This window comes from Schistocerca nitens, chromosome 5, assembly GCF_023898315.1.
Source record: "Schistocerca nitens isolate TAMUIC-IGC-003100 chromosome 5, iqSchNite1.1, whole genome shotgun sequence".
NCBI lineage: Eukaryota > Metazoa > Arthropoda > Insecta > Orthoptera > Acrididae > Schistocerca > Schistocerca nitens.
The window spans coordinates 369977286-370003086 of NC_064618.1; the positions used below are offsets into that span (position 1 = coordinate 369977286).

At 40.9% G+C, this 25801-nt stretch overlaps 2 protein-coding genes across 4 annotated transcripts in view; one reads left to right on the top strand and one right to left on the bottom strand.

The window, feature by feature from the left end:
• Window positions 1-1468, bottom strand: part of LOC126260850 (patj homolog) — a 470272-nt gene extending 468804 nt beyond the window's left edge. For 2 of the 3 annotated variants that reach the window (XM_049958262.1, XM_049958260.1), the window contains exon 1: window positions 1103-1457. The gene's annotated coding sequence lies outside the window, so the exon portion shown is untranslated. Of the gene's footprint in view, window positions 1-1102 lie in introns of all 3 variants that reach the window. The other variant, XM_049958261.1, reaches the window with a different exon arrangement.
• On the top strand, window positions 1469-15125 carry LOC126260851 (TM2 domain-containing protein CG10795). The gene is made up of 3 exons (XM_049958263.1): window positions 1469-1971; window positions 2068-2149; window positions 14322-15125. Exons 1-3 carry the CDS (start codon window positions 1788-1790, stop codon window positions 14596-14598), a joined length of 543 nt encoding a protein of 180 aa, XP_049814220.1. The 5' UTR covers window positions 1469-1787; the 3' UTR covers window positions 14599-15125.
• The last annotated feature ends 10676 nt before the right edge of the window (window positions 15126-25801 follow it).

Consider the following 25801-nt stretch of genomic DNA (forward strand, 5'->3'; position numbering starts at 1 on the left):
TTAGATCTAAAACATTTGCCATTAGATCTAAAACATTTCCATCATGAGTGGGGTTTCAAACCATCTGTTCTTGGTAGTTTTCAGTGAAGGCATGTAGTAATGTTTTACAGGGTGTCTTGTCACAAGTAATGATTCACAGTGTGTCTTTTCATACTTATCACTAACAAAACTATAATTATCCCAGTTATTGTTGGATGATTAAAGTCTCCTCCACTGATTACAGTGAGAGGGAGAACTTACATACAACAAAACATTTGATGCAACCTTCTTTATTTCAAAGTACAAAATGATGATGTATGATTAAATATACAATGGGCTTCTCCATCCCAAATGCTCATTGAAATCCACAATTGCTGCCTTCCAAAATAATATCAGTCCGTCACGAGAACCAAGATTTAAAAGGTAGGGGGAGAGGTCTAATACTAACTTTACCCAAGTTAAGGGCAACTGAACACTTGTTAACAACCATTACGTCAAAAAATCCAGTTATGAACTTCCAGCATGCTGGAATAGCCGTGGGTCAGCAACTTCTGTTAATTAGTACATCGAAAAACCAGTCCAAATGTGCAAATTTCAAAAAGTGAGATTTGCAACTTAAGGCTGGTTTTTCGCTGTACTGAAATTAATCGCTATTAATTTTCGTTTCAAACAGCTCATGTTACAAAGCACTGTTTCCGACTTTTATTGAACTAAGAATAAGAAAATGACTTGGAATAATATAAGCCTAAACGTGTTCACAACATTGGCTTACTACGCTGTCCCTATCTGTATCTAGGGCTAAATAAAAATCTAATACTGACATAAGTGTCATAGGACAAGTTTAATTCTTCCTGTAGATACGCGCCTTGAAGTACTTCTATATGGGAAACCTACGAAAACACACGCCAACACAGCGACATAGTGTATTGCTTTCATACAGGTGAACTTCGGGATGTTGCTGACGGTTCTCAATTTGCGAGGCGAAAAAAATAAAAAGGTACTTCTATGTATGTTCCATGGTTTTGTCCAGGGTTTCTTCCGACACACTGCAGAGGTTTACAACCCCAAAACATGTCATGCAGCATGCAACTCACTATAAGGCTTATACCCGAAAAATGTTTACCTATCAAGGTAATCGGCACTGGAGAATTCATAGCAGATGGTATGAATTTGTTTACGTAATTGGTTTCTGTAGCTTGATGCAGTTCAATCACAATAACATTATATCTCAAAACACCACTCCACTTTCAATTGATGCACAATACTTTGACAGCCAAAGATACCCTAACAAACACCTTCTACGACGACTTTATTCATTCGGTTCTTGTGAAATGTGAATACATACGAAGGATTTGCAGCTTAATTTACTGCTCGATGAATAAATTAAAATAACTCAACACCTGTAGTCACGTGTCAGGATGCGTACAACATTCCGCTAAACCTAAAAGCGTAGCGACGTAGCGTATTAAACAGGGAGCTCAGAGATCTCAGGACCAAGTTCGGTATACCAACATAAGAAAGAAAAAAGTTGGCAAGAAACGTCACAGTTCACTCCATTTTCGGGATAGAACATGAAGTCTGTCTTTTATAAGTGAATACTAACTAATGTTAAATTAATCTGTTCCCTTCTTGATGCCGTACCTGTTCGATTCTGAGCGTGTTTTTTTAAAATGGAACGTCGACCCATAAGAACAGCTGATCGTAAACTGTTGTCAACAAGATTTGTTTATGATATCCGCTTAGTAGTGGCAGATGCAGTTGTCTGCAGAATGTTTACATGAGTTTCAGAAAACTGCAACGTGCGGGAAATGATTAGAGTCTTATTGATTATTCTAGCTGTGTCCATTACTTGTCGTAGTCATGAGATTACTGATGTGGATTGTACTAAGCTTCGGATGGGCCAGTATTTGTGTCCTGATCCAAGCTACGATTATATCGACATAAAAACTCAGCAACCTCGTGGTTGTATGCGTGAAACAAACAGAGCAAAAGGTATGTATTGCTTTAAATTTATTTAAAAAATCCTTTAAGATTGTTTTTGTTTCAGATGCTGTATGTATATGCTCTAATCAAATTTTTTCATCGCAGTAATGTGCAGAGCAGCGCCAGGTATCGTCTGCCGAGACACAAAGAATTCAACTTTTTTCAAAGAAATTCCGTGCAAGTGGACGTAAGTATATTGCAGCATGTTGTCATGGATGACAACTGAAAGTAATAATTAAACTTCCCTCAAGACATTTGGGTCACACCTTTATCCTTTCCAATTCCATCATTATCGTAATATAGTTTATTGAAATCACTTTAATGTGAGGTTTCCGTGCTCCCCTTATTCAGGTTTCCCCATGACATTTAGATGTATCATCATTAGCAACTTGTGCTGCCATTCGTGTGTAGGTTTAGGTACTATGTGATATAACTAAGCTACACATCAGTAAATCCCTTATTTGTAATTGAGGAAAGGCCTCTCTGTAAATAATTCAGATTGTTTGTTTAAAGTTCTATGTGGTTCCTTAAATTTCTCTGCTATCCGACATTGTTACAGAGGACTGGGATCAATAACTTATCTTAAATGGAATCTTTCTTTGGTGAGCCTAGTGAGGTGGGGAGTTGTTGGCACACTGGACTTGTATTCATATATACAATTTAAAATTCTGTTCCCCAACACCAGAGTATGTGAGGCTAAAAATCTATCCATATTATAAAAGTGTTTGTATGTATCTTCCATATCTCCTCCTAAACCACTGGATTGATTCAAACAATGAACTGATGGGGTGGGGGGGGGGGGATAGGTGGTTCTTACTATCTCAAAGGGATGAAGGTGGGGGTGAGAAAGGAGCATAGCTCATTGTATTCAAGTAGCCACACTATTTTCATCCAGCACTTGAGAAAGAGAATATTTAGTGACTTGCAATCAACTTTACACACAACTTAAAATCTTCAAGAGTTTTTCTCACTGGCACCTCCACATAAATATGAAAGGAAAGTAGTTTATTGATTACTTCGTTTTCACTATTCATACAGTAAAACTGTTGTACCAGCATGACGTTTTAAGATATTATTTCTTTACTACTAGCTGTATTCACAACACATTTTACAAACAGTGTTCACATATACCATTATATGACACACAGTTCATGAGATATGATGTCATAAATGTTGGAATGCTTGAAAAACTGCTGCCTTATGCATGATGTTTGAATTTATTACTCTTTACTACAAATTATATTCGCAGTACAGTTCACAGACAGTATTCATGTATACTATTGCATGTGCCTTCAAAATTAAATCATTGTGCGTCACACAGTTCAGGAGCTACATCGTAAACATTGAGTTGTGTGAAAGCAAAATTTGCTGGAGATACAAGTGAAAGACCTACACAAATATGTGTGAAACATATTAAATATGTGTGACACCTGTGCCCAGGCAAAGCCATCAGTAAAAAGTTCCTCCTAAACCTTTGGATCGATTTCAGCCAAACTATCTGGAAAGAACTAACTAACCAGTAACCCTCTATTGGAGTGGAGTGTGTAATGAGAAAGGGGGGAGGGAGAGGAGAAGGAGATTGACAAAGATGGGGGTGAGGAATGGACAGAGAATGGGAAGAGAAGAAGATAGACAGAGGGGAAAGAGTGGTAGGTGGATGGACAGAGCAGGGAGGAGGAGATGGACAGAGAGAGAAGGGAGGAGAAGATGGACAGAGAGAAGAGGAGGAGGCGGCAATGGTCTTAGAGAGGATGAGGTGGAGATAGAGGGGAAAGGAGCAGATGGACAGAGAAAGGAAAGAGGAGGAGCTGAACAGATACAGGGAAAGAAATTTGCAAAGAGAGAGGGGGAGGGGAGGAAAGAAGATGGACAGAGAGATGCGAAGGAGGAAGTGGACAGAGAAAGGGTAAAGGAGGTAGACAGAGGGGGAGGGGCAGGAGGGGGGGAACAGGTGATGGACAGAGTGAGGGGGAGCAGGAGATGCACAGAGGGAGGAGCAGACAGACAGAGAGAGGGACCGGAACAGAAGGACAGAGAGTGAGAGGTGTTAGAGGTGAACAGAGAGAGGGGCTAGGAGATTGTCAGAGGGTGGAGGAGGAGGAGGAGATGGATAGAGAGAGAGGGAAGCAGGAGATGAACTAATTGAAGACTGGAATAAATTCATACCTGTACAATGCTGGGTACTTAACTAATTTACAATAAACTAAAAGGCATGAATATATCAAACAACGAGGTAGGTTTGGTAAGAATATTGCTCTCTTCTGTTGAAGAATTCATGGATCATAGTTTCACAGTTTGAAACAGTAAAATAACAAAATTTTTCCATTAGAAGAGTATCGCATTCGGGAGGACGACGGTTCAATCCCGTCTCCGGCCATCCTGATTTAGGTTTTCCGTGATTTCCCTAAATCTTTTCAGGCAAATGCCGGGATGGTTCCTTTGAAAGGGCACGGCCGATTTCCTTCCCAATCCTTCCCTAACCCGAGCTTGCGCTCCGTCTCTAATGACCTCGTTGTCGACGGGACGTTAAACACTAACCACCACCACCATCCATTAGAAGAGTAAAGAGCAATTTATTAGATGAACCAAGCTCCGTTTGAATAAATCGGTGCCTTTCAGTTTATCATACGTTTTTAACCCCATATATTCTGGGGTTTAAGTGTAGAATTTTAAATGGTATGTAGGAGGTTCACAACTATGGCAAAGGCTGTAATTGTGATGGAAACAGAAACTTTCAAGTGTAAGCCTATGATGTTTTCTGTATAAGGAAATCAAGATTTCGTAAATGTACAGGATATGAATAGTTAGGTCTTGTTTTAAATTTGTAACTCTGGACAACTTAATTCTCCCAGAAGATTATGCCATGACAAATAACCATTTCACAGTAATAGACTATCTCTCTGTTGTCCACATTTGTGGTATCTAACAAAATACATGTAGTGATAGCTAACATATTCCATTTATTTGTTAAGTAGGTCTATGTGTGTGTCTCTCTCTAACAATCCAATTCCACTGTGCATCATCTGGGTTTTAGTGACAGCAGCGTTAGTCCATTGTGATGGAACCATGTTTTAGTTCTCTCTCTCTCTTCCCCCCCCCCCCCCCTCCCTCCTCCATCTGACATTTTCTGGAATTCTTCGGGTATCTGACTTTCAATTATAAATGGTGCATTGTCTGCAAATAAGATTAAATTGACGTAATTAATAAATGGTACGTCATTTACAGGACTAGGAACAGATAGGGGTCCAATATTGTACCCTCTGGAACTCTTTGGGAATCTATTTTCCAATGAAAGAAGTAACTGCTTGAATTTGATGTTACAATTACTCTTTGATTCTTATGATTCCTATGTGTTAAGTCTGAGAAGAACCACTGTAAAGCAGTATATCTGATCCCATGCACCTATAATTTCTGGATAAGTAAGGAGTGATTCACTGAATCGAATTCTATCTTTGAGTATTTCTGTGACCTTTTTGTGCTTATCCAGTGTGGAGCATATCTTCTGAATAAACTTGCTGGATTTATAGTGTGTTTTCTTTGTTTGAAGTCGAACTGGTTTTTAACAGTTGTAAAGCATTGTAAAGAATTTTTTAATATGTTTCGTTGCCCTTTTTTGAGAAGTGGCAAAAAAGTGTCACGTTAACCCCTTTTGAATAACTGTATTATCATGGGATATTTCAGCACACCGTGCGACTGCTACGGTCGCAGGTTCGAATCCTGCCTCGGGCATGGATGTGTGTGATGTCCTTAGGTTAGTTAGGTTTAACTAGTTCTAAGTTCTAGGGGACTGATGACCTAAGATGTTAGTCCCATAGTGCTCAGAGCCATATTTCAGCACTTTTTGGAAACACTCCACTCAAATAAGTGATTTTTAAAAATGGAAGCTGTTGTGAAGTAATATAATAAACACCCTACATTATTGATGTGGGTATTCAATCCCACCCAAGTTATTTTTGTTTTTTTAAGGACAATGGTACATTCACCACATTAATTGAAGTTAAAATAGCTTTGAAACATGTACATTGCAATGTGAAAAAATATTAGAAGAGCCAAAACTTTCCTCTCGCCCTTATTAAAAGTTTTTACTGAACCAAGTACGAAAGAGACTGAATGACTCACATAGGTATGTATTGAGAAAGGGTGGCACAGCCGGTTTTGGCTGAAACACTTAAACTTTCATAATCATGTGCCATAGTTGTACAGGAGTGAACAAATGTAACTTATGATATTGGGTTTATTTTGTTAGTATAAAGTCCTGCATTTTATGCATTGATGAATTCTGGGCCAAATCCATGAATCTCAAACTTCCACATATTTAAACTGTGCCCACGTCCCATCCTGGGGACTCAGAACTGTTTTGTGAGTCATGCATGGAGATCATGGGGCCCCAAGCCATTACAGTAGTTCTTCCTTTCCTTTGCTCCAATCTGTATCTTTTTTCAGACTTATTCTCTAGGACACATTGTCTGCTGACAATCTAACTCACTTACAGGATGTCAGTTATGAATTTTCCCAATTTGTTCTCTTTATTTTACACCACGTCTTTTGTTTGATTTATGTTCTGTCCCCACAGCTGTGTTTGATTTCAGTCTCTTCAGAATTCTTTTACAGAATGTGCAGGCTATGCAAGGAAAAGCCCAATACCTACCATTGTAGCCAGTCCACGTAAAGGGTTGGGAGGTAAACCTACAGTGGTAACCCCCTGATCCTGCAGGGATCTCACTTTTTGATGCCTGAGCTATCACGTAACCACACCTGCTAAGGAGATGATGCTTGCCCATTTGGGGGCTCCAGGACTCTGGGCAATGGCTGTTGTGCCAGGTGGCCTTAGCTCTGGTTGGATTGTGCATGTGGAGAGAGCTCTCACACAGAGTAGGCAATATCATTGTGGCTATTTGACATCATGAAATGACAAAAGTTAACAGACTGTAATCCAGTAAAGATCATTATGACCCTACGAACTTTCCCTCCTTGGCCATACACTGCAAGGAAAACAAGATCAATTGACTTGCAGACACAAACTCACCTCAGTTTCTAAGTTGTACCAGAACAGATGGAGGCTTCTTTCCTGTGCTAAGCCAATGTTCTTTATAGAGAATATTGGTGAATTCTGTTCCCTTACTATATTACAAAGTGCCTGTCTCCATCTTCATTAGGATGGCAAGTTCTACTCAATCCTAGGTGCTAATCTTTTGTAAACAACCTATAATAACTTATAAGACTCCAAACATGGTACAGGGAGTAGTTTTTCACTGGGACCCAGTGCTGCAAACAGATGGAGATGTACATAAACTTTCAGAGAGGTGAGGGATCCACTTCGTATGCTATGTGCGTCAAGCTGTGTCAGACATAAAGGCTGACACCAGTGCATTCATCCTTCCTTTTGAGAGGAATTCATTTCCAGAGAAGACCAAAACCATGGCTTACCTCAGAGATGTGAAGCCACATTTTCCACTCCTTATGTACTTTAAATGCCACCATAGTGGGCATATATTTCCCTGGTGTACATATGACCCAATTTCTGTAGACTGTGGACAACCATTTCATGAAAATCTACCATGTGCACTTCCACCTTTCTGTGTCAATTGCAAGAATGAACACCCTCCCCAATCCTCCAAGTGTGCTACCCTAATTAAAAAGTGCAAAATCCAGTAACGGAGGATCACAGATTGGCTCTCTTATTTTGAAGCTCAGAAAAAAATATTATTGTTTGTATCCTGTCTCAGTGATATCAATCTTCTCCATTACAGTGGCCAGGTCGTCAGCAGTATGTGGTGTATTTAGTCCCTTGATGCTGACCTGTGGTAGTCACACAAACTTGACCATGTGGGTGATTAGCCCCCCCCTCCCCTCCTTTTGTGGTTTCTTTGGCACCGTCTCCAGGAATCATTCCCCACACCCACCCAGAGAAACAGCAGCCATCTCTGGCATCTACCAGTCACATGGCTCCCTATCAGGAAACCTTTCCCCAGTATTCCACAGGTCAGCAATCTAACATCAGCCAATGGCTGAAGGAATTATGGGCTGGTGGTCCCAGGGATGTCCACTCTTCTTCTGTTCTTACACCCCCAGTGAATAAGCCCAAAAATGAAAAATCTCGAGAGAAGGCTACTCTAGCGACCTTGGAGGTGCCAGATTCTGGTATGCTGTGGGATCCAAACTGCTGTTTGGGACATTGTTCCATCCCCCTTTGCAACAGACAATGATCCTGGAGTGTGACTTGTCCTCCTGGCACATTCAAACCTAACCAGGACACCAAGATGTGGTGATCCAATTGATCTGCAACTCTTCAAGGTTACCATGCATTCTATTTTACAGGCTCCGACAAGGCATCTGCAGAGATCTTTACATTGGTTTGCATAGATCTCGTCTGTAAGTGGGCTTCCCTGTGTACATTTTGAAAGTGATAGGAGTGCAGGCACAAAAAACTGCTTTGATAACTATTTGTAATGTTTGTTGACCTTCAGGTAGGGTACTTACTTACCTCTAGATGATGACTTCAACTCAATAACTCTGCCCCCCTTCTCGCATACTTGGAAATTTAAATGTGCCCCACCCATCGTGGTGAAGTACCACTTCATCTGGTTCTGTTCTTCGGACTGATCAGTTTATTTCTGACTATGACCTTTGTGATCTTATGATCTCTTTCCCCAGTCTCATTGCTTCACTACAATGATCACTGCATGATCATCTTCGTGATAGTGACCTCTTTCCAGTGATCCTGTCATTTCATTGTCACTGCCCGATACACTACTTACCGTGTAGGGTTCTCCAAAGAGCCAACTGTCAGCTGTCTGGCTGTAGCCTGCTCTCCGTCAGATTGCATCGACGAGATTTTGGGAGACTTCCCTGGCTCAGTCACCTGCATTGCTGGAACTACTTTGCTGTTTTCTATGGGCTCCCTATGCCACTAGCTGATGCAATGGTGGACCAAATAGCTTACAACTGCTAGTCAGAATTGTTGAAAGGCCCTGCAACATCTCAAGTGAGTTCCTTCACCTACTACCCTCATCACTTTTAAGCAGCTCTGTGCTAAGGCTTACTATCTAATTAATGCTGGGAGCTCTACATCTCCTCCTTGAGAACTTATACCTCATCATCCCAGGTCTGGGCCATGCTCCATATTCTGCTGGGCCATCAAACATCAATAAATGTTCTGAATCTCCTCCTTTGGGGTGGTATATCAACTAGTGCACCAGTTCTTGCAGCTCACTTTGTGACTACATCGGCGTCCTCCTCTTACTCAGACACGTTTCTCATGCACAGGGTGATTTTTTTTTTCCACCGTGTACAAATTCAAATTCTAGGGATTGATTGATGAGAGGATACGCAACAACAAAAAAAAATCTAATTAACTTACATCCCAAAATACATAGTTTCCATGCTAGAGACCATTTATTCAGTCTTACATTGTTACAGAGACTGCAGTCTAATATGCACTGTACCATGCAGCCACAGTCACAGTATGTGCTGAAAATGGTCTCCATGAGCCTCAGCACATGCACGTATGCGCTGTACCATGTTCTGTCTCACACGTTCACTTTGGTTTGGCTGCATCCGAACAGTGTCAAAGGCACCATGAATACGCTGCTCCAGTGTCTCCACATCTGGAATGGGCTGTGCATACGTGATACTTTTGAAATGGCCCCATAACCAGAAGTCTCACAGGTTGAGATCCGATGAACAAGCAGGCCGTGCAACTGGACTCCCTCATCCAAGGAAGTCACAATTGAGATGTGTCCGGACGTTAATGGCGAAGTGGGCTAGAGCACCATCATGTAGCAGCCACATAACCCTTTGAATCATCAATGGCATTTCTTCCAACACGCGAGGCAAAGTCACCTGCAAGAAACACCAATAGTTCTGACCTGTTAGGTGGTGTGGATGGAAGACTGGTACCAAACTACAGTTACCTATTGTCCTGGCCCGCACTTTCCAGCTGCACCGATGCTGATGATTTGCTGTCACCATACCACAGGGGTTCTGCATACTATCCCACAGATGACTGTTATGAAAGTTGAAGATGCCACTCCGGTGAGTGAGAGCTCATCTGCGAATAGGATGGATGACACAAATCCTGGAATCGTGGTTTCCTGGTAAAGAAAACACTCCCGGTGTGGAAAGTCTGTCACTAGTAAATCTTGCACATTCTGTAAGTGATAACGGTAGTGACAATCATCATGAAGAATATTCCACACGGTCGTCTGGCTTATTCTATATTGGTGAGCCATCTGTATGGTACTGACATGGCAGTCACCTTCCACAGTGTTAATCATACTTTCTTCCAGATGTGGTGTCCCAACATTTTGGGTATGTTCTTTATGATATCCTGTTTTCTGAAATAACCTTGTCTCAGACAAACAGCAAAACTCTGTTACAAACATTGAATTCTGTGATTGCCGTCAGTGGGGATAGGTCTCCTGGTACAACCTTGCTGCCCACCACCCATTGCAATTTGCCTTTCCGTAAGTAAACATTGTGTACAGTGCTGTATCACATCCATTACAAGGTGAGTCAGCTAGAGAAGTAAATAGGGCACAATGTTATCAGTTACTATAGCAGGTGGGTGTGCTAGGGCATGACGTATGAGGAACAGTACCACCCTCTAGTGGGAAACCATGCATACTGTAACTGTGTCTGCATGGTACAGTGCATATTAGACTGCAGTCTCTGTTACAAAGTAGGATTGAATAAGTGGTTGCTAGCAGGGAAACCTTGCATTTCCAGTTCATTAGACCTTTTTTTGTTCCATATCGTCTCATCGATCAATCACTAGAGATTGTAACCGGTGGAAAAAATCACCCTGTATAAAAGACAAGTTGAAGATATCCCACGTCCTTTACCCTGCATCATGCTGAACTGTATACAGAACCTTTCATTGACTGGGAATTGCTTAAGGCTCTTTACTCATCACTTGACACATCCCCAGGCTCTGATTCAATTCATAATTAGATGATCCAACATCTGAATGTTACTCAGACTCCACGAACTCAAGATCTTTAACACAAGTTTGCTAGAAGGTGTTTTCCATTTGCAATGGTGAGATAGTAACATCATCCCAGTCCTTAAGTTAGCAAAAAGCCCAACATGCATCAACAGGTACCAACTGTTTATTTTTACCAATGTGCTCAGCAAACTGCTTGAAGAAATGTTAGCCTGATGATTATGCTGGGTTTTCAAATCATGGGGTCTTTTCTCGCCTTATCCGTGTCAATTCCAGGAAGAATAGTCTACAACTGGCCATCTGATTTGATTGGTAACAGCAATCTGACAGGCATTTTTCTTGCAATCTTTGTGACCTACATGAGGCTTACTATACCACTTGCACCATCACATTTTACTTACCATCCCTGATTGTAGGTGTCAAATGTACATACTTATTATTTTTTAACCCTCTGATGGGTTCATGTTAGCATTAGTATGTCACACTGCTTTCCATACATCCAAGAGAAAGGCATCCCACAAGGCTCTGAGCTTACTCTTCCTCATAGCCATCATTGGGATAGTGACCTATGTCAGACCACTGGTCACTGCCACATCTTATGCCGGCAAATTTTACATTTGATATAGCTCCCAATTTGTAACCATAGCAGAATGCCAGATCCAAGGCATGATCTGATGGGTCTCTGCCTGGACCCTTTCACAAGGCTTCCAATTTTCTCCTGCAAAAACACGAGTCTTGCGTTTCTGTCATTGTACCATGGTCAATCATGACTCAGAGCTCTACTTAGGTACTCAGTGTTGGACATTGTTACACAGTCTTGGTTTTTGGAACACCTCTTTGATTAAAAACTGACATTGCTGCCCCATGTTCATCAACTAAAGATGAACTGCATGCAAAAGCTTAATGCTTTCTGATTCCTTGCCCTCACCTCTTTGACTGTTGGTTGCCTACTATCCTCTATATTTATTGGGCACACTGCGTTCAGCCCAGTTGGATTATTGTTGCCATGTTTACGATTCAGTGGTACCTTCAGTTTTTAAATTGTTTGACCCAGTCAATCATCGTGGAGTATGACTGGTGACTGATACCCTCTGGACTAGTCATATAGACAGTCGCCTTGCCAAACTGGGGATCTTTCCTCTTCAGTTTTGATGGTATCAGTTCTTGCTCAATTATGCAATCACCATCTGACAAGTCTCGAAGAATATTTAACTGAGTTGTCTCCTGCTGCATGCGGACTCTAAGGGACCCTCTAGAGTCTAAGGGACCCTATATCCTACCTCCTTTGCCAGCTGCCTTAGTCACTATGTTTTAATTTCTTTTAGATGTGGTTGGCCTCATTTTTCTACCACATCCTACTTTCCGTTTCAGGAGTAGTGCTCTGATGAATAGTGGATGCTTTTCACCCCTTTTAACACTTTGATTATAATGAATGGGAGAGGGAGGCACCTGTGAAAGGAATGGTTCCCATTGCATGTGGAGCCATGGGGGACACTTGCCTGTCCCCAACCACCTACTGATCTGATTATTTCTCTCACTATATTGATCAAATGAGACTCCCTAGAATTACACAATGGATTTTTATCTGATGAATTATCTTGGTCCAATGAAGAGTGGAGAATGGACAAATAGGGTATCAAATTGACCAACATAAGGTGTACTTTTGCATAAAAAGTTTTAATTACTTGAAAGTAATGAGAATAATTAAGAAAAACTTAATTAGTGATTTGATGGAAAAAACTTTATCCGAATTTTCATACCTAATCAAAAAATGGGAAATGGGCCAATGGGGTATCGAATTGATGAGCATGAGGTTGAGTATTGTAAAGAAATATTTAATTGATTGTAAGTAGTCTGGATAATTAAGAAAAATATAATTAGTGAAATAATTCATGAATGGCTGCTACTTGCTATGAAAATAAATTGTCAAAAAATACCAAATCATTGCATAAATTGAAACTTCTTGGCTTTCTCTTAATCTGTATACTCTTAGTAACAATATAATCCTGATTGATATTTAAATGTATTGCATTTCTTGCTTCCTGAACAAAGCTTTGAAAACAAAGGAAAGATGGTCAAATATTATGTGAAGTGATTTATCTAAAAGTCAAAGTAAAATAGATTAGCAAAACATTTGTCATGTCTTTGAGCCATGATCAATATCATGTGCAGCAGCCTTATGTCGTAAGTGAAATTCCACCAGACCGATATCCTCTAATACTCGTAAACATCCCAAGATTGTATGTTAAACATTTGAACTTCTACAGAACATTTAACTTTTTTTATGGACCAGCTAATGTTAATTGTGTTCTTAGCCTATTCACTTTCATTATTATGAATCTCCTAGCTAAAAGAGATTCTGTGTACTGTAATTGTCTTTGTGTTTCAATCAGGATGTTTGGGGGTAAAATGTGGGTGGGGTTTCTGTCACCACCAGTGAGACCTGGGAGACCCCTCCTCTGCTTCAACCTACATACTGGCCTGACCCATAAACTTTTATGTCTCTTTATATTATTTCTCAGTTCTGGTTTCACATTACTTTCAGAGCCTTAGTTTTACCACTCATACATACTTTTGTAATTCAGTCAATTTCTAGCTGACATCACTAACTCCAGATGATCAAGGGACTGGTGACCTCACTGTTTCGTCCCTTAACCCCAAAGCAAATAACCACTTAAACTGGCAGGTGTGGCAGGATAGTGTAAACAGATTCATGGATTTGAGTCGACAATAAGAGTTACAACTGATGCACACTCATAACAGTCACAGAACAGAAAACACTGAATTTTCTTGAAATTATTAGGCAAAAATTGTTTAATGAAGAAGCAAAATACAAATTGATTACAAGACTAGTAATTTATTCATATCCACAAGAAAAGCAACCTTGAAAAAACAAGTGACAGAAAATGACTGCATGTATATTAATAATAGATTCCTTTACCACCATTATTTTTGCACCACTCTCGACTTATACATGTTTTATGTATTTCTTTCCATGCTTCTTAAGTTTTCACATTTATCTGCATATTTTCTGTCTTCAGAAAAAAGAACCATAAATTCTTAAACTTATTGCTCTCATTCAATATTTCCATTCTGTTTCTGAAATTTTTGCCATTGGAAGTTGCACTCATTGGAGATAATGTGTAAGTATATGTGATACAAAGTACTTCACATGTTAGACCTAGTACTCATCTTACTAAATCTAAACTTAAACTTCATTGTCTTTTAAAATATAGTATTACCATTTTAGAAAATCAACAAATCTGTTAGGAATTATCCTTTTATCAAAGATAATTGTAATCTCAGTCTTTTTTTCCTGTATTCAAAACATTATTTTTTAGTTTTTGTACTAAAAAATTTAGTGTTTGTCTCTTTATCTAGCCTCCATGTAAAGTCATTGTTTCTTTTCTTTTAGGAATGGTTACTCATTTGAAACAGCCCTGCTTCTTTCCATTTTCTTGGGCATGTTTGGAGCAGATCGCTTTTATTTGGGATACCCAGCCATTGGTCTCCTGAAGTTCTGCACATTAGGTTTCATGTTTCTTGGGCAGTTAGTAGATATAATACTTATTGCAACACAGACTGTGGGGCCAGCTGATGGGTCATATTATGTTATCCCACATTACGGTGCAGGTATAGAAGTAATTCGAAGCAATAACTGGACATACAAACTGCCACAGGATGACTGGTGAAACAGTATTCTGTTTGTTGGTCGTCTACTAAAGATTAATATATGTGAAAAAATTGTTGTGTGGTGGAAAAATTCATGAACATTGTCTTCCATTGTTACACTACTGTGACTCTAGTGACATTTTAGACAGCTGCATCTGATACCAAGTGTGTTATCTTGAGTAACTGCAGATTTTCAGTACTACATATTTATCCTGAATGTTACACTGAGTAGCATTCAAAGAGTGAACTGAAATATAGTATTCACTGAAATAACAGAAGTGAGAAATATTTTTTTATCTCAGTGTGTCTGTTTAATTTGCATTAGCCCAAACTTTTGTATTTTATTGTTAACCAATTTTGTTAACATAGGTTGTAAAGTGTAAAGTGATACACTTGTGCAGAAGGGAACAGAAGTGTGCCATGTCAGAGTGACATCTTAACAACTTTCAGTATGTTTTAAATGTTATGAACATATACTGTTTCAGGTCTGTGATTTTTAAAGTATTGTGATATAGACTGAATAAAATGTTTGTATTTCTGCAACTGACACACTTAGTAGTATTTTGTAATGTAATTATGTTAAATACTAGAATTATCATCTGGAGTATTTTTTCTTACATAAAAATGACACTTACAGTGATACTTTATGAATAAATACTGTGCTGAAAAGCATATCGTGAGTTACTGAATATGAGTAACAGTACAGCTGTATTGTATGTCTTCTGAAAAGTGGAGCAGCAGTAGGCAGAAAAATAGTGTAGGAGCAGTTTGTTTCGTGAACAGTATTAGTGATAACAGTGAAAGCATTTTATTGGCGTCTCAACCATGCATTGCACAGTAACTTGTATTTAATGTTTTTTCCCCTCACATAATTACTTTTAATTGGACAGAAATTTCTTCTTTATAACTCTTTGTCACTGAATATTAATGTGACATTTGCTGTCTCTGTTTAGGGATACCAATTCCATGTATGGTATTTAGACATAATGTAAAGCAGGAACCTTTATCTCTGTATGCTTACTGCAGTGAGAGTTCAAATCAAAGATGAAAATACGGCTTCTGATTGAAAAACAAGCTTTCAAGTAGGTATTGAGGGTACTATACAATTACTCAGAGGACAATCAATGTATATTCATACTTGGTGTGTGTTGTTTGTTATTGGTTGGGGGGCGGGGAGGGGGGGGGTGGGGGGACAGCTAGAGAAGTGAGGAAATCCATTTAAAAATGTGGCGGGTGTGGAAGGAGCCATGCAATACTAAAATTATATAAACAGTTTATTTCCAGGCACATGCTGTAACATGACCCTTACATTTGAAGAGACATCAGATACTGTGCATTGTGCATTTTCAGCAGATTATCTCTCAGATGTAAGGTCAAGGGATTGGAATGACTCTTTACCCTCTCCCTTAAAACCCACATCCTTTCATCTTTCCCTCTCCTTTCCTCTTTCCCGATGAAGCAACAGTTTGTTGCGAAAGCTTGAATTTCGTGTGTATGTTTGTGTTTGTTTGTGTGTCTGTCGACCTGCCAGCACTTTCGTTTGGTAAGTCACATCATCTTTGTTTTTATATATAAACAAAGATGATGTGACTTACCGAACGAAAGCGCTGGCAGGTCGATAGACACACAAACAAACACAAACACACACACAAAATTCAAGCTTTCGCAACAAACTGTTGCCTCATCAGGAAAGAGGGGAAGGAGAGGGAAAGACGAAAGGATGTGGGTTTTAAGGGAGAGGATAAGGAGTCATTCCAATCCCGGGAGCGGAAAGACTTACCTTAGGGGGGAAAAAGGATGGGTATACACTCGCGCGCACACACACACACATATCCATCCACACATATACAGACACAAGCAGACATATTTAAAGACAAAAAGTTTGGGCAGAGATGTCAGTCGAGGCAGAAGTGCAGAGGCAAAGATGTTGTTGAATGACAGGTGAGGTATGAGTGGCGGAAACTTGAAATTAGCGGAGATTGAGGCCTGGTGGATAACGGGAAGAGAGGATATGTTGAAGAGCAAGTTCCCATCTCCGGAGTTCGGATAGGTTGGTGTTAGTGGGAAGTATCCAGATAACCCGGACGGTGTAACACTGTGCCAAGATGTGCTGGCCGTGCACCAAGGCATGTTTAGCCACAGGGTGATCCTCATTACCAACAAACACTGTCTGCCTGTGTCCATTCATGTGAATGGACAGTTTGTTGCTGGTCATTCCCACATAGAATGCGTCACAGTGTAGGCAGGTCAGTTGGTAGATCACGTGGGTGCTTTCACACGTGGCTCTGCCTTTGATCGTGTACACCTTCCGGGTTACAGGACTGGAGTAGGTGGTGGTGGGAGGGTGCATGGGACAGGTTTTACACCGGGGGCGGTTACAAGGGTAGGAGCCAGAGGGTAGGGAAGGTGGTTTGGGGATTTCATAGGGATGAACTAAGAGGTTACGAAGGTTAGGTGGACGGCGGAAAGACACTCTTGGTGGAGTGGGGAGGATCTCATGAAGGATGGATCTCATTTCAGGGCAGGATTTGAGGAAGTCGTATCCCTGCTGGAGAGCCACATTCAGAATCTTATCCAGTCCCGGAAAGTATCCTGTCACGAGTGGGGCACTTTTGTGGTTCTTCTGTGGGAGGTTCTGGGTTTGAGAGGATGAGGAAGTGGCTCTGGTTATTTGCTTCTGTACCATGTCGGGAGGGTAGTTGCAGGATGCGAAAGCTGTTGTCAGGTTGTTGGTGTAATGCTTCAGGGATTCCGGACTGGAGCAGATTCGTTTGCCACAAAGACCTAGGCTGTAGGGAAGGGACCGTTTGATGTGGAATGGGTGGCAGCTGTCATAGTGGAGGTACTGTTGCTTGTTGGTGGGTTTGATGTGGACGGACGTGTGAAGCTGGCCATTGGACAGGTGGAGGTCAACATCAAGGAAAGTGGCATGGGATTTGGAGTAGGACCAGGTGAATCTGATGGAACCAAAGGAGTTGAGGTTGGAGAGGAAATTCTGGAGTTCTTCTTCACTGTGAGTCCAGATCATGAAGATGTCATCAATAAATCTGTACCAAACTTGGGGCTGGCAGGCCTGGGTAACCAAGAAGGCTTCCTCTAAGCGACCCATGAATAGGTTGGCATACGAAGGGGCCATCCTGGTACCCATGGCTGTTCCCTTTAAGGAAGTGCTCCATCGCAGCGAGGCCCTGGACGTGCGGGATATTTGTGTATAAGGAAGTGGCATCAATGGTTACAAGGATGGTTTCTGGGGGTAACGGATTGGGTAAGGATTCCAGGCATTCGAGAAAGTGGTTGGTGTCTTTGATGAAGGATGGGAAACTGCATGTAATGGGTTGAAGGTGTTGATCTACGTAGGCAGAGATACGTTCTGTGGGGGCTTGGTAACCAGCTACAATGGGGCGTCCGGGATGATTAGGTTTGTGAATTTTAGGAAGAAGGTAGAAGGTAGGGGTGCGGGGTGTCGGTGGGGTCAGGAGGTTGATGGAGTCAGGTGAAAGGTTTTGTAGGGGGCCTAAGGTTCTGAGGATTCCTTGAAGCTCCGCCTGGACATCAGGAATGGGATTACCTTGGCAAACTTTGTATGTGGTGTTGTCTGAAAGCTGACGCAGTCCCTCAGCCACATACTCCCGACGATCAAGTACCACGGTCATGGAACCCTTGTCCGCCGGAAGAATGACGATGGACCGGTCAGCCTTCAGATCACGGATAGCCTGGGCTTCAGCAGTGGTGATGTTGGGAGTAGGATTAAGGTTTTTTAAGAAGGATTGAGAGGCAAGGCTGGAAGTCAGAAATTCCTGGAAGGTTTGGAGAGGGTGATTTTGAGGAAGAGGAGGTGGGTCCCGCTGTAACGGAGGACGGAACTGTTCCAGGCAGGGTTCAATTTGGATTGTGTCTTGGGGAGTTGGATCATTAGGGGTAGGATTAGGATCATTTTTCTTCATGGCAAAGTGATACTTCCAGCAGCGCGCGCGCACACACACACACACACACACACACACACACACACACAGACACAAGCAGACATATTTATTTCGGGTTGTGTGTGTGTGTGTGTGTGTGTGTGTGTGTGTGTGTGTGTGTGTGTGTGTGCGTGCCCGTCCTTTTTTCCCCCTAAGGTGGGTCTTTCCGCTCCCGGGATTGGAGTGACTTCTTGCCCTCTCCCTTGGGACCCACATCCTTTCGTCTTTCCCTCTCCTTCCCTCTTTCCTGATGAGGCATCAGTTTCAAGTGAAAGCTTGAATTTTGTGTGTATGTTTGTGTGTCTATCGACCCGCCGGCGCTTTCGTTCGGTGAGTGACATCATCTTTGTTTTTGGATATGTTTTTCCCACGTGGAATGTTTCCCTCTATTATATAAACAAAGATGATGTGACTTACCGAACGAAAGCACTGGCAGGTCGATAGACACACACACACACACACATATATATATATATATATATATATATATATATATGACTTACCAAATGAAAGTGCTGGCAGGTCGACAGACACACAAACAAACACAAACATACACACAAAATTCAAGCTTTCGCAACAAACTGTTGCACACACACACAGAGCAGGGTAGCATTTATAACCTTGTAGCTCCAGTAGGAGCAGAGACACAGATACAACATTTCTTTTTTTTTTAATTCCCTGCTGTATAGGCTAACCTGTGCAACAGGTGTGTTGTATTGGGATACTATTGGCCTGCCTTATCGACTTGCTTTGCAACACAGAGTACACATTCAGAGCAACAAATGATTTTCCAATCCCCAACATGTAGGCTGGCCTGCACTGCAAGCGTGTTGCGTTGGAATAATTTTGGCCTGCTGTATCAATCTGATTTGCAGAGCAGTATGTCGGGGGCAAAAAAGTGTTTTTTCAAGCCCCCAAAATGTAGTCTGCCCTGCTCAACACCTGTATTGTGCTGGTTGCATTGGCATACCTTGCAAGGGGTAAATGTGTGGATGGGCCCTCCTGAGCAGAGAGAGGGCAGTGGGGGTGGAGGATGAGGTGAATAGAGAAAAGGGGGAGGAGGAAGTGGACAGAGAGCGTGTAGGAGCATGAGATGGACTGAGAAAGGGGGAGAGGATATGGAGAGAGAGAGAGAGAGAGAGAGAGAGAGAGAGAGAGAGAGAGAGGGTGAATAGGGGGGAGATATGGGAGGCAGTTGGAAGGCATAAAGGGATAGTGGGCAGGTGGAAAAGGCAGAGAAAGAGGAGATGGTTAGACAAAGATGGGGGGGTGGGAGGGCGGGGGGATGAGATGCACAAAGAGACAGGGGGAGGGGGGAGGAGGACTCGGTGCAGTATATTCACATTTTGTGCTAGATGTCACAACAATTATTTAGGTGAAGTTCCATTTAAATTTATTATCCAGCTGGTTACATAAAACATGCCTATTTAAGTGTGTGTGCAGTGTGACACTAAAGATCAGAGTGGGTTGCTGTAACATACGTTGAGTACTGTCACACTATGGTTGTCATGAAATCCAGTACATGCAAGTTTGCCATAAACAGGCAAATAAACAGTGATATTGGCAGACCAAATCAGTACTGAAAATAGAAATTAAATTCATCATATATCTGAAAACAACAACACACACAACATCCAGAGACCAATCTGTTATTTAGAAGTTCATAGTAACTTGGTAGTTGTGGGCTTGTGCATAAGACTGTCTGCAGTGGTACAACTGAATTTATCAGGCACAGCTGACCAGTGGTTTAACTCACTATGCCCATTTAGGGCGCACCATTGCAGCAGCTCCAAATGAGGAATGAGGCATCATATATACAGCAACTAAGTCACCTTGGATGCAGTTCGTATCTAGATCCCTATTTTAGAGAGGAAAAGAGATGCACCATCTAGACCAGAAAAGAAGCCTTTCCTCTCTTGAGCTGGTCCACCACCAACATCCTTATAAATAATTTGCTGTGTGATTTTGCTGTAAATCTATGCCAAACTGTGTATAAATTACCTGATCTGTTTGATGCACTTCGTCATGGTGTAGTTTTTGTAGCAGACCTCCCACTGTTAATCTGCATGCCTCAGTCATTTCACTATCATCTAGCCACTGCATTGACAGGACCATGGGGGTCTCCACTTGCTCTGGCAAGTGTTTATATGGCTGTATGCAATTTTTTAATTTGTTAACCAGCTTATGCTCTCACATACCCTTTCTTGTATGAAATACTGTACATTTATACTTCACTTTACATTTTTCTCTGCCATTGTAAACTCTCCCTCTGTTTTTGTCTTCTACCCCCATCATGGCCATTTTCTCCTGATTTTTCATTCTATTTTTAATACAGTTAGACATGAAACGTGTAATGTGTACATAAATATTTCAAAGTGTTATTTAGGTGTAGTGCCATTTAAATTTATTATCGAGTTGGTTACATTAAACATGCTGACTTTGGTGATACAGTTAGTTCTACTGGAAGACTGACTGATTAAAAGTTGTGACTAATTGAAAGTTCTACTACAGTATGTATCATTCACATACAAGATCACTTTCACACACACGACCACTTTCTCTGGCCACTGAGGACGGACAGCCATTTTAGAAAAAGGTCTTTTGGCTGAAAGCTCACCATATATTGCAGTCTTTTTGTTGTGTCTGTCTGTGCTCAGCATCTATCTTTATGGTGAGTAGCAATCTCTGCTTTTCAGAATATTGTTGTTATTCCATCTCAGATTTTCCATTGTTTTGATGTACTAATCTTCAATGTTTTTCATAAACCAGGAAACAGTTAAGCCTTGTAGCCTAACCTTGCTGATTCTCAAAACATTACGTGGTTTCCAAGATCGGTAAATTTCTGTATGTCAGTCTTTAAATAGACTGTCTTACTCCAAAATCATCAGGTTGAGGAGAGCAAAGAAAGATTTTTTTCACAGTGAAGTTGTGAATTTTTCTTAGGCTGCTGTATCAAGTGTGCAAAAAGAGACAATAATATAAAGCATTTCAGTAGTTCTAGTAAGATGTAGACATGAACTGGATGGAGTGCCAGGCTTACGATCCAGGTGTATAGAGGAAGTGTTTAGCATAGTTATGGTTTGGTTTGTGGGCAATCCTGACAGACCTGTGTAGGTGGAAAATCTTAATAATCGGGCAGGGAAGACTGTGATCGAAATTTGGTGAGGTCAAAATAAATTGTGTTGTTCCATGGAAACCAAAATATTTCATTTGATACAAAGGATTTATTTTTAGGTATTTCAAGTTTTACCCAAAGAGTTTTATCGTTTGCAAAGTGGTTTTTCAGGACATGAGTAGGTGGCTAAATTTGAGACTCTAAACACTGTTTTATCTTCTTGTCCAACTGATAAATCTATGTTGTTTTCTTAATAGCAACAATAGTGCTACAGGGATCCTCTCAGTACAGTAGAAATATAACTACACTGCCTGATAAAAAAAAAAAATTGAAGCATTCAGAAGCGGAGGAGGGAACAAAATGAAACTTTGCAGATTGAGAGGATGTGTGATATTATTTCACTGATTGCAAAATCGAATCAAATTTACAAAGAACGTGGCCCTTTATAAGCCCACTTATCACTATGAAATTGCACTCCCTCTGACCCAGTTGCATGCTTTGATCATTGGAAGGGGTATCTATAGCCATCGTATCCCCTCCTGAGGCAAACTAGTCTACAGCTGTTGTAATCGGACCTTGATATCCTGGATACTGGAAATGAGATGGAATTTACATCAGAGCTGGTCCTACACCTGTTCTGTCAGGGACAGTTCTGAGGAGCTTACTGGCCACAGGAGTACTTAAATATCATGCAGACAGTTCATAGACACATCTGACTTGTGTGGTCTAGTACCGTCCTGTTGAAAACTGACACCACAACTCTGTCACAAGGAAGGTAGCTCATGAGGACACAGGATGTCCATGACATACCGATGTGCAGAGTTCCTCTAGATGGTATCAGCTGTGATCGGTAGTCCACACACCATGTCACCAGGAGTAAAATGGTTTGCCTCTCCAAACATTCGAAGAATCGGACCTTTCCCCAGGTGAGCTCTGTTTTCGCTGATGATGGTCGTCCAGGATAGTGCAGAACTGCGATTTATCAATGAACACATTGCAATGCCATAAATGAGCACTCTGTGCTTCCCAGTAATGGCGCCACTGCAGACATAGTCATTTGGGTTGTGGTGTTAGTGGCAGCCTACACATGGGATGGTAATTCCTTGGTCTTGCTACTGCTTGCCTCCAACTGGTGGTGCAAGGTGACACAGAATGTTGCAGGCAATCCGTTACATGTTCTTGGATGACAAGTGCAGATGTGAAGGGACTACAATGTGCTTGGTGCACAGGGACTGTCCTCACTTGTGGGGGTCAGATGATGTTGACTGCAACCTTGACTGTTAGTATGTCTGCCCTCACATTCCCATACAGTCCAACATCAGCCCAGAGGGTTTCATATCTGACTACCCCACATATCTGGATAGTGAACAATTTGACTATTCAACTCGATGGAGACTCACATAAGATCCCTTTCAAACTCTGTCAGCTATTGATAACAGTGTCTCACATGAGCTTGCAATATCTCCGTGACCTTCGCAGTAATCACTCAATATCTATCACTTTTCAAGCCCCATACATGCCCTATTACACTTGGCAACAATACTAAACAGTAACATCAATACACTGTTGTAACCATTCCATCTGTCACTGAGAAATGCAATTCTAATCATTTACATACCTGCTGATTGTACGTATGTGACTGAAGTTACATTGACATCTGATCATGTCTTCTGGATGATTTACTTTTTTGTCAGGCAGTGTTGTTTGACATGGGGTGCTCAACTGCGTGGTCATCAGTGCCCATACAATGCTCCAATATTTACACAGTCCAATTTTAGCCACGTTCACAAATGATGATGATGATGATGAAATGATGGGGACAACACAAGCACCCAGTCCCCAGGCAGAGAAAATCACAACCTGGCCAGGTAATTGAACCTGGGACCTCATGATCCAGAGGTAGCAATGCTAACCACTTAGACCTTGAGCTGTGGACGTCAGGCAGTGTATTTCAACTGCAAGTGAGGCTGGCAACCATCACTAGTAACCATTTCACAAGTACAGGAGTGTGGGTCAAGTAATCCAAGTCCTCCAATTAATATTTCTTTCTCCTATGATGGTGTAACTATGTTGCACAACTAACTCTTGCATTCTGCATCTTTCGTGGGGCATACAGAATGTGGTCACAGACACTTTCTTTGTGATCATGAAAGTTCATAGAATAGAGTAATCCCTTTCCATTTAAACAATTCTATATATGTGTCTATTCTGATAATGAATTGATTTTGAATGGGAGGATCTTTTATGCCTTGGCCTGTTCATAAATACTTATGCATCCAATACATTATTTTATATTTCATTGTTTTTGCTGGCATATCAACAAGTGTGCTCTTAAACTCCCTGGCAAATTAAAACTAAATGTTTGACTGATCCTTGAACTTGTAATTTTGCCTTTCATGAGCAGTGTTTTCACTGCTGACTTATCAAGGCATGACTCATGACCTGTCCACACAATTTTTATTCCTCCTGTTAATCTGTCCTATTTTCCAAGATCCACAGAAGCTCTCTTGCATATCTTGCTGGATCATCTCACCTGGAAGAAAGAATATTGCAGAGTATTTGCTTAGGCACAGCGTACAGGTTGTTTCCAGTATTAATCTTTGATGCTGCAATTGAATCTGCATTGTTTTGAACTTCCTGACTCATTGAAACCATGCACTGAATTGGGACATGAACCCGGAGCCTTGTCTTTCATGAGCAATACTATCATTAACTGAGCTGCTCAGGTAAGACTCGCAATCAGCCCTCACTTATTCAATTCAAGTAGTACCTCTGCCCACTTTCCAAGCTTGACAAAAGCTAGCTTCCTACATACCTTGCTGGACCAGCAAGTTTAGAAAGTAGTATAAAAGTACTCGATTAATTGAATTTGAGAGAGTAGTTTGTGGGTTGTGCCCAGATAGCTCAGTCAGTAAAATCATTGTCCATGAAAGGTAAGGTTCGGAGTTCAATTCCTGGTCTAGAGTTCATTTTCAACCTACCAGGAAGTTCAGAGCAGTGCACATGTCGCTGCAGAGTGAAAGGTTTATTCAAGACTCCTCTTTCTTTCACATAATGTCTTTTGTGTTCAGGAACACATATTTTTTAATGCATGCTTACTATTTTTTATTTTATCTCATACTTCAAAGGTACAGGAACGTGATGCAAGTGACTGTTAATTCAAAGAAGTATACTTTTTCTGATCATAACAACTCCCCCTCTCCCCGGAACAATTTCAGTGTAGACTGTGTGGATTAATAGTCTTAGGAAAATTAAAAACAGAAATTTTGTCTTGACTAATTATAGTACTGGAAATACCCCTTTAAGCAACTGTTCACTGGAATCCTTGAGAAAATGTGTATTTTAGCAGGTAAATTTGTGTTAATTATTGATCCTGAAAAGTGAAAGTTGGGCATTACTTCCTTCATGAATTTACAACTGTGAAGGGCATAGTCTAAATCAACATTGAGAAACAACATTTTTGAAGAAGAAGAAGAAGAAATCCCATGGAATTTACAAGTTGGCTGGCAGCCATCCTTGATGTTGAAAAGTAAATCTTGGGCACAATGAAACAGATATGCTATTTTATAGTGCTACTGGCAAATAATTGCAGAACTTAGAGATACTTATTCTAGTGGTATGAAAAGCATCTACACGTGTGCTTTCACTGAACCTTCAATGATACATTTCTTGTAGAAATATGAAATAAGTAATTTGAATGCAGTAATATGATAAAAAGTAAGTAGTTATATGAGCTTATCAGATTTTTGTGTTATATATCATGACAATGCATTTTCTATGTTCTTACATTTGGAAGTACTTTGAAAGCTTGTTGAGGTTTTTTTTCCTATTTTGACTGGACGTACAGTATTATTCAGAAGCATAGCTTTATTGGAGAGCTTCATCAATGGGCCTTCTGTGGGTTTCTCCCCACCTTTATACGGTCCTTCCTGTCACATTACTGCTTTGGATATTAGGTTATGAAAGTTTTGCAGGGCATGTTTGAATTAGAGAACAATTTCCTCAAGGAAGTGTTATAAACATCACTGTTGCCATAAGTAGCATAATGTCTGTTATTAGAAGTCCAATTGAGGGCTCATTAATTAAGGCAGATTTTCATTTGTTTGCTCCTTGGTAAACTCTGTATCAGTAATATGCCAGTGGTTA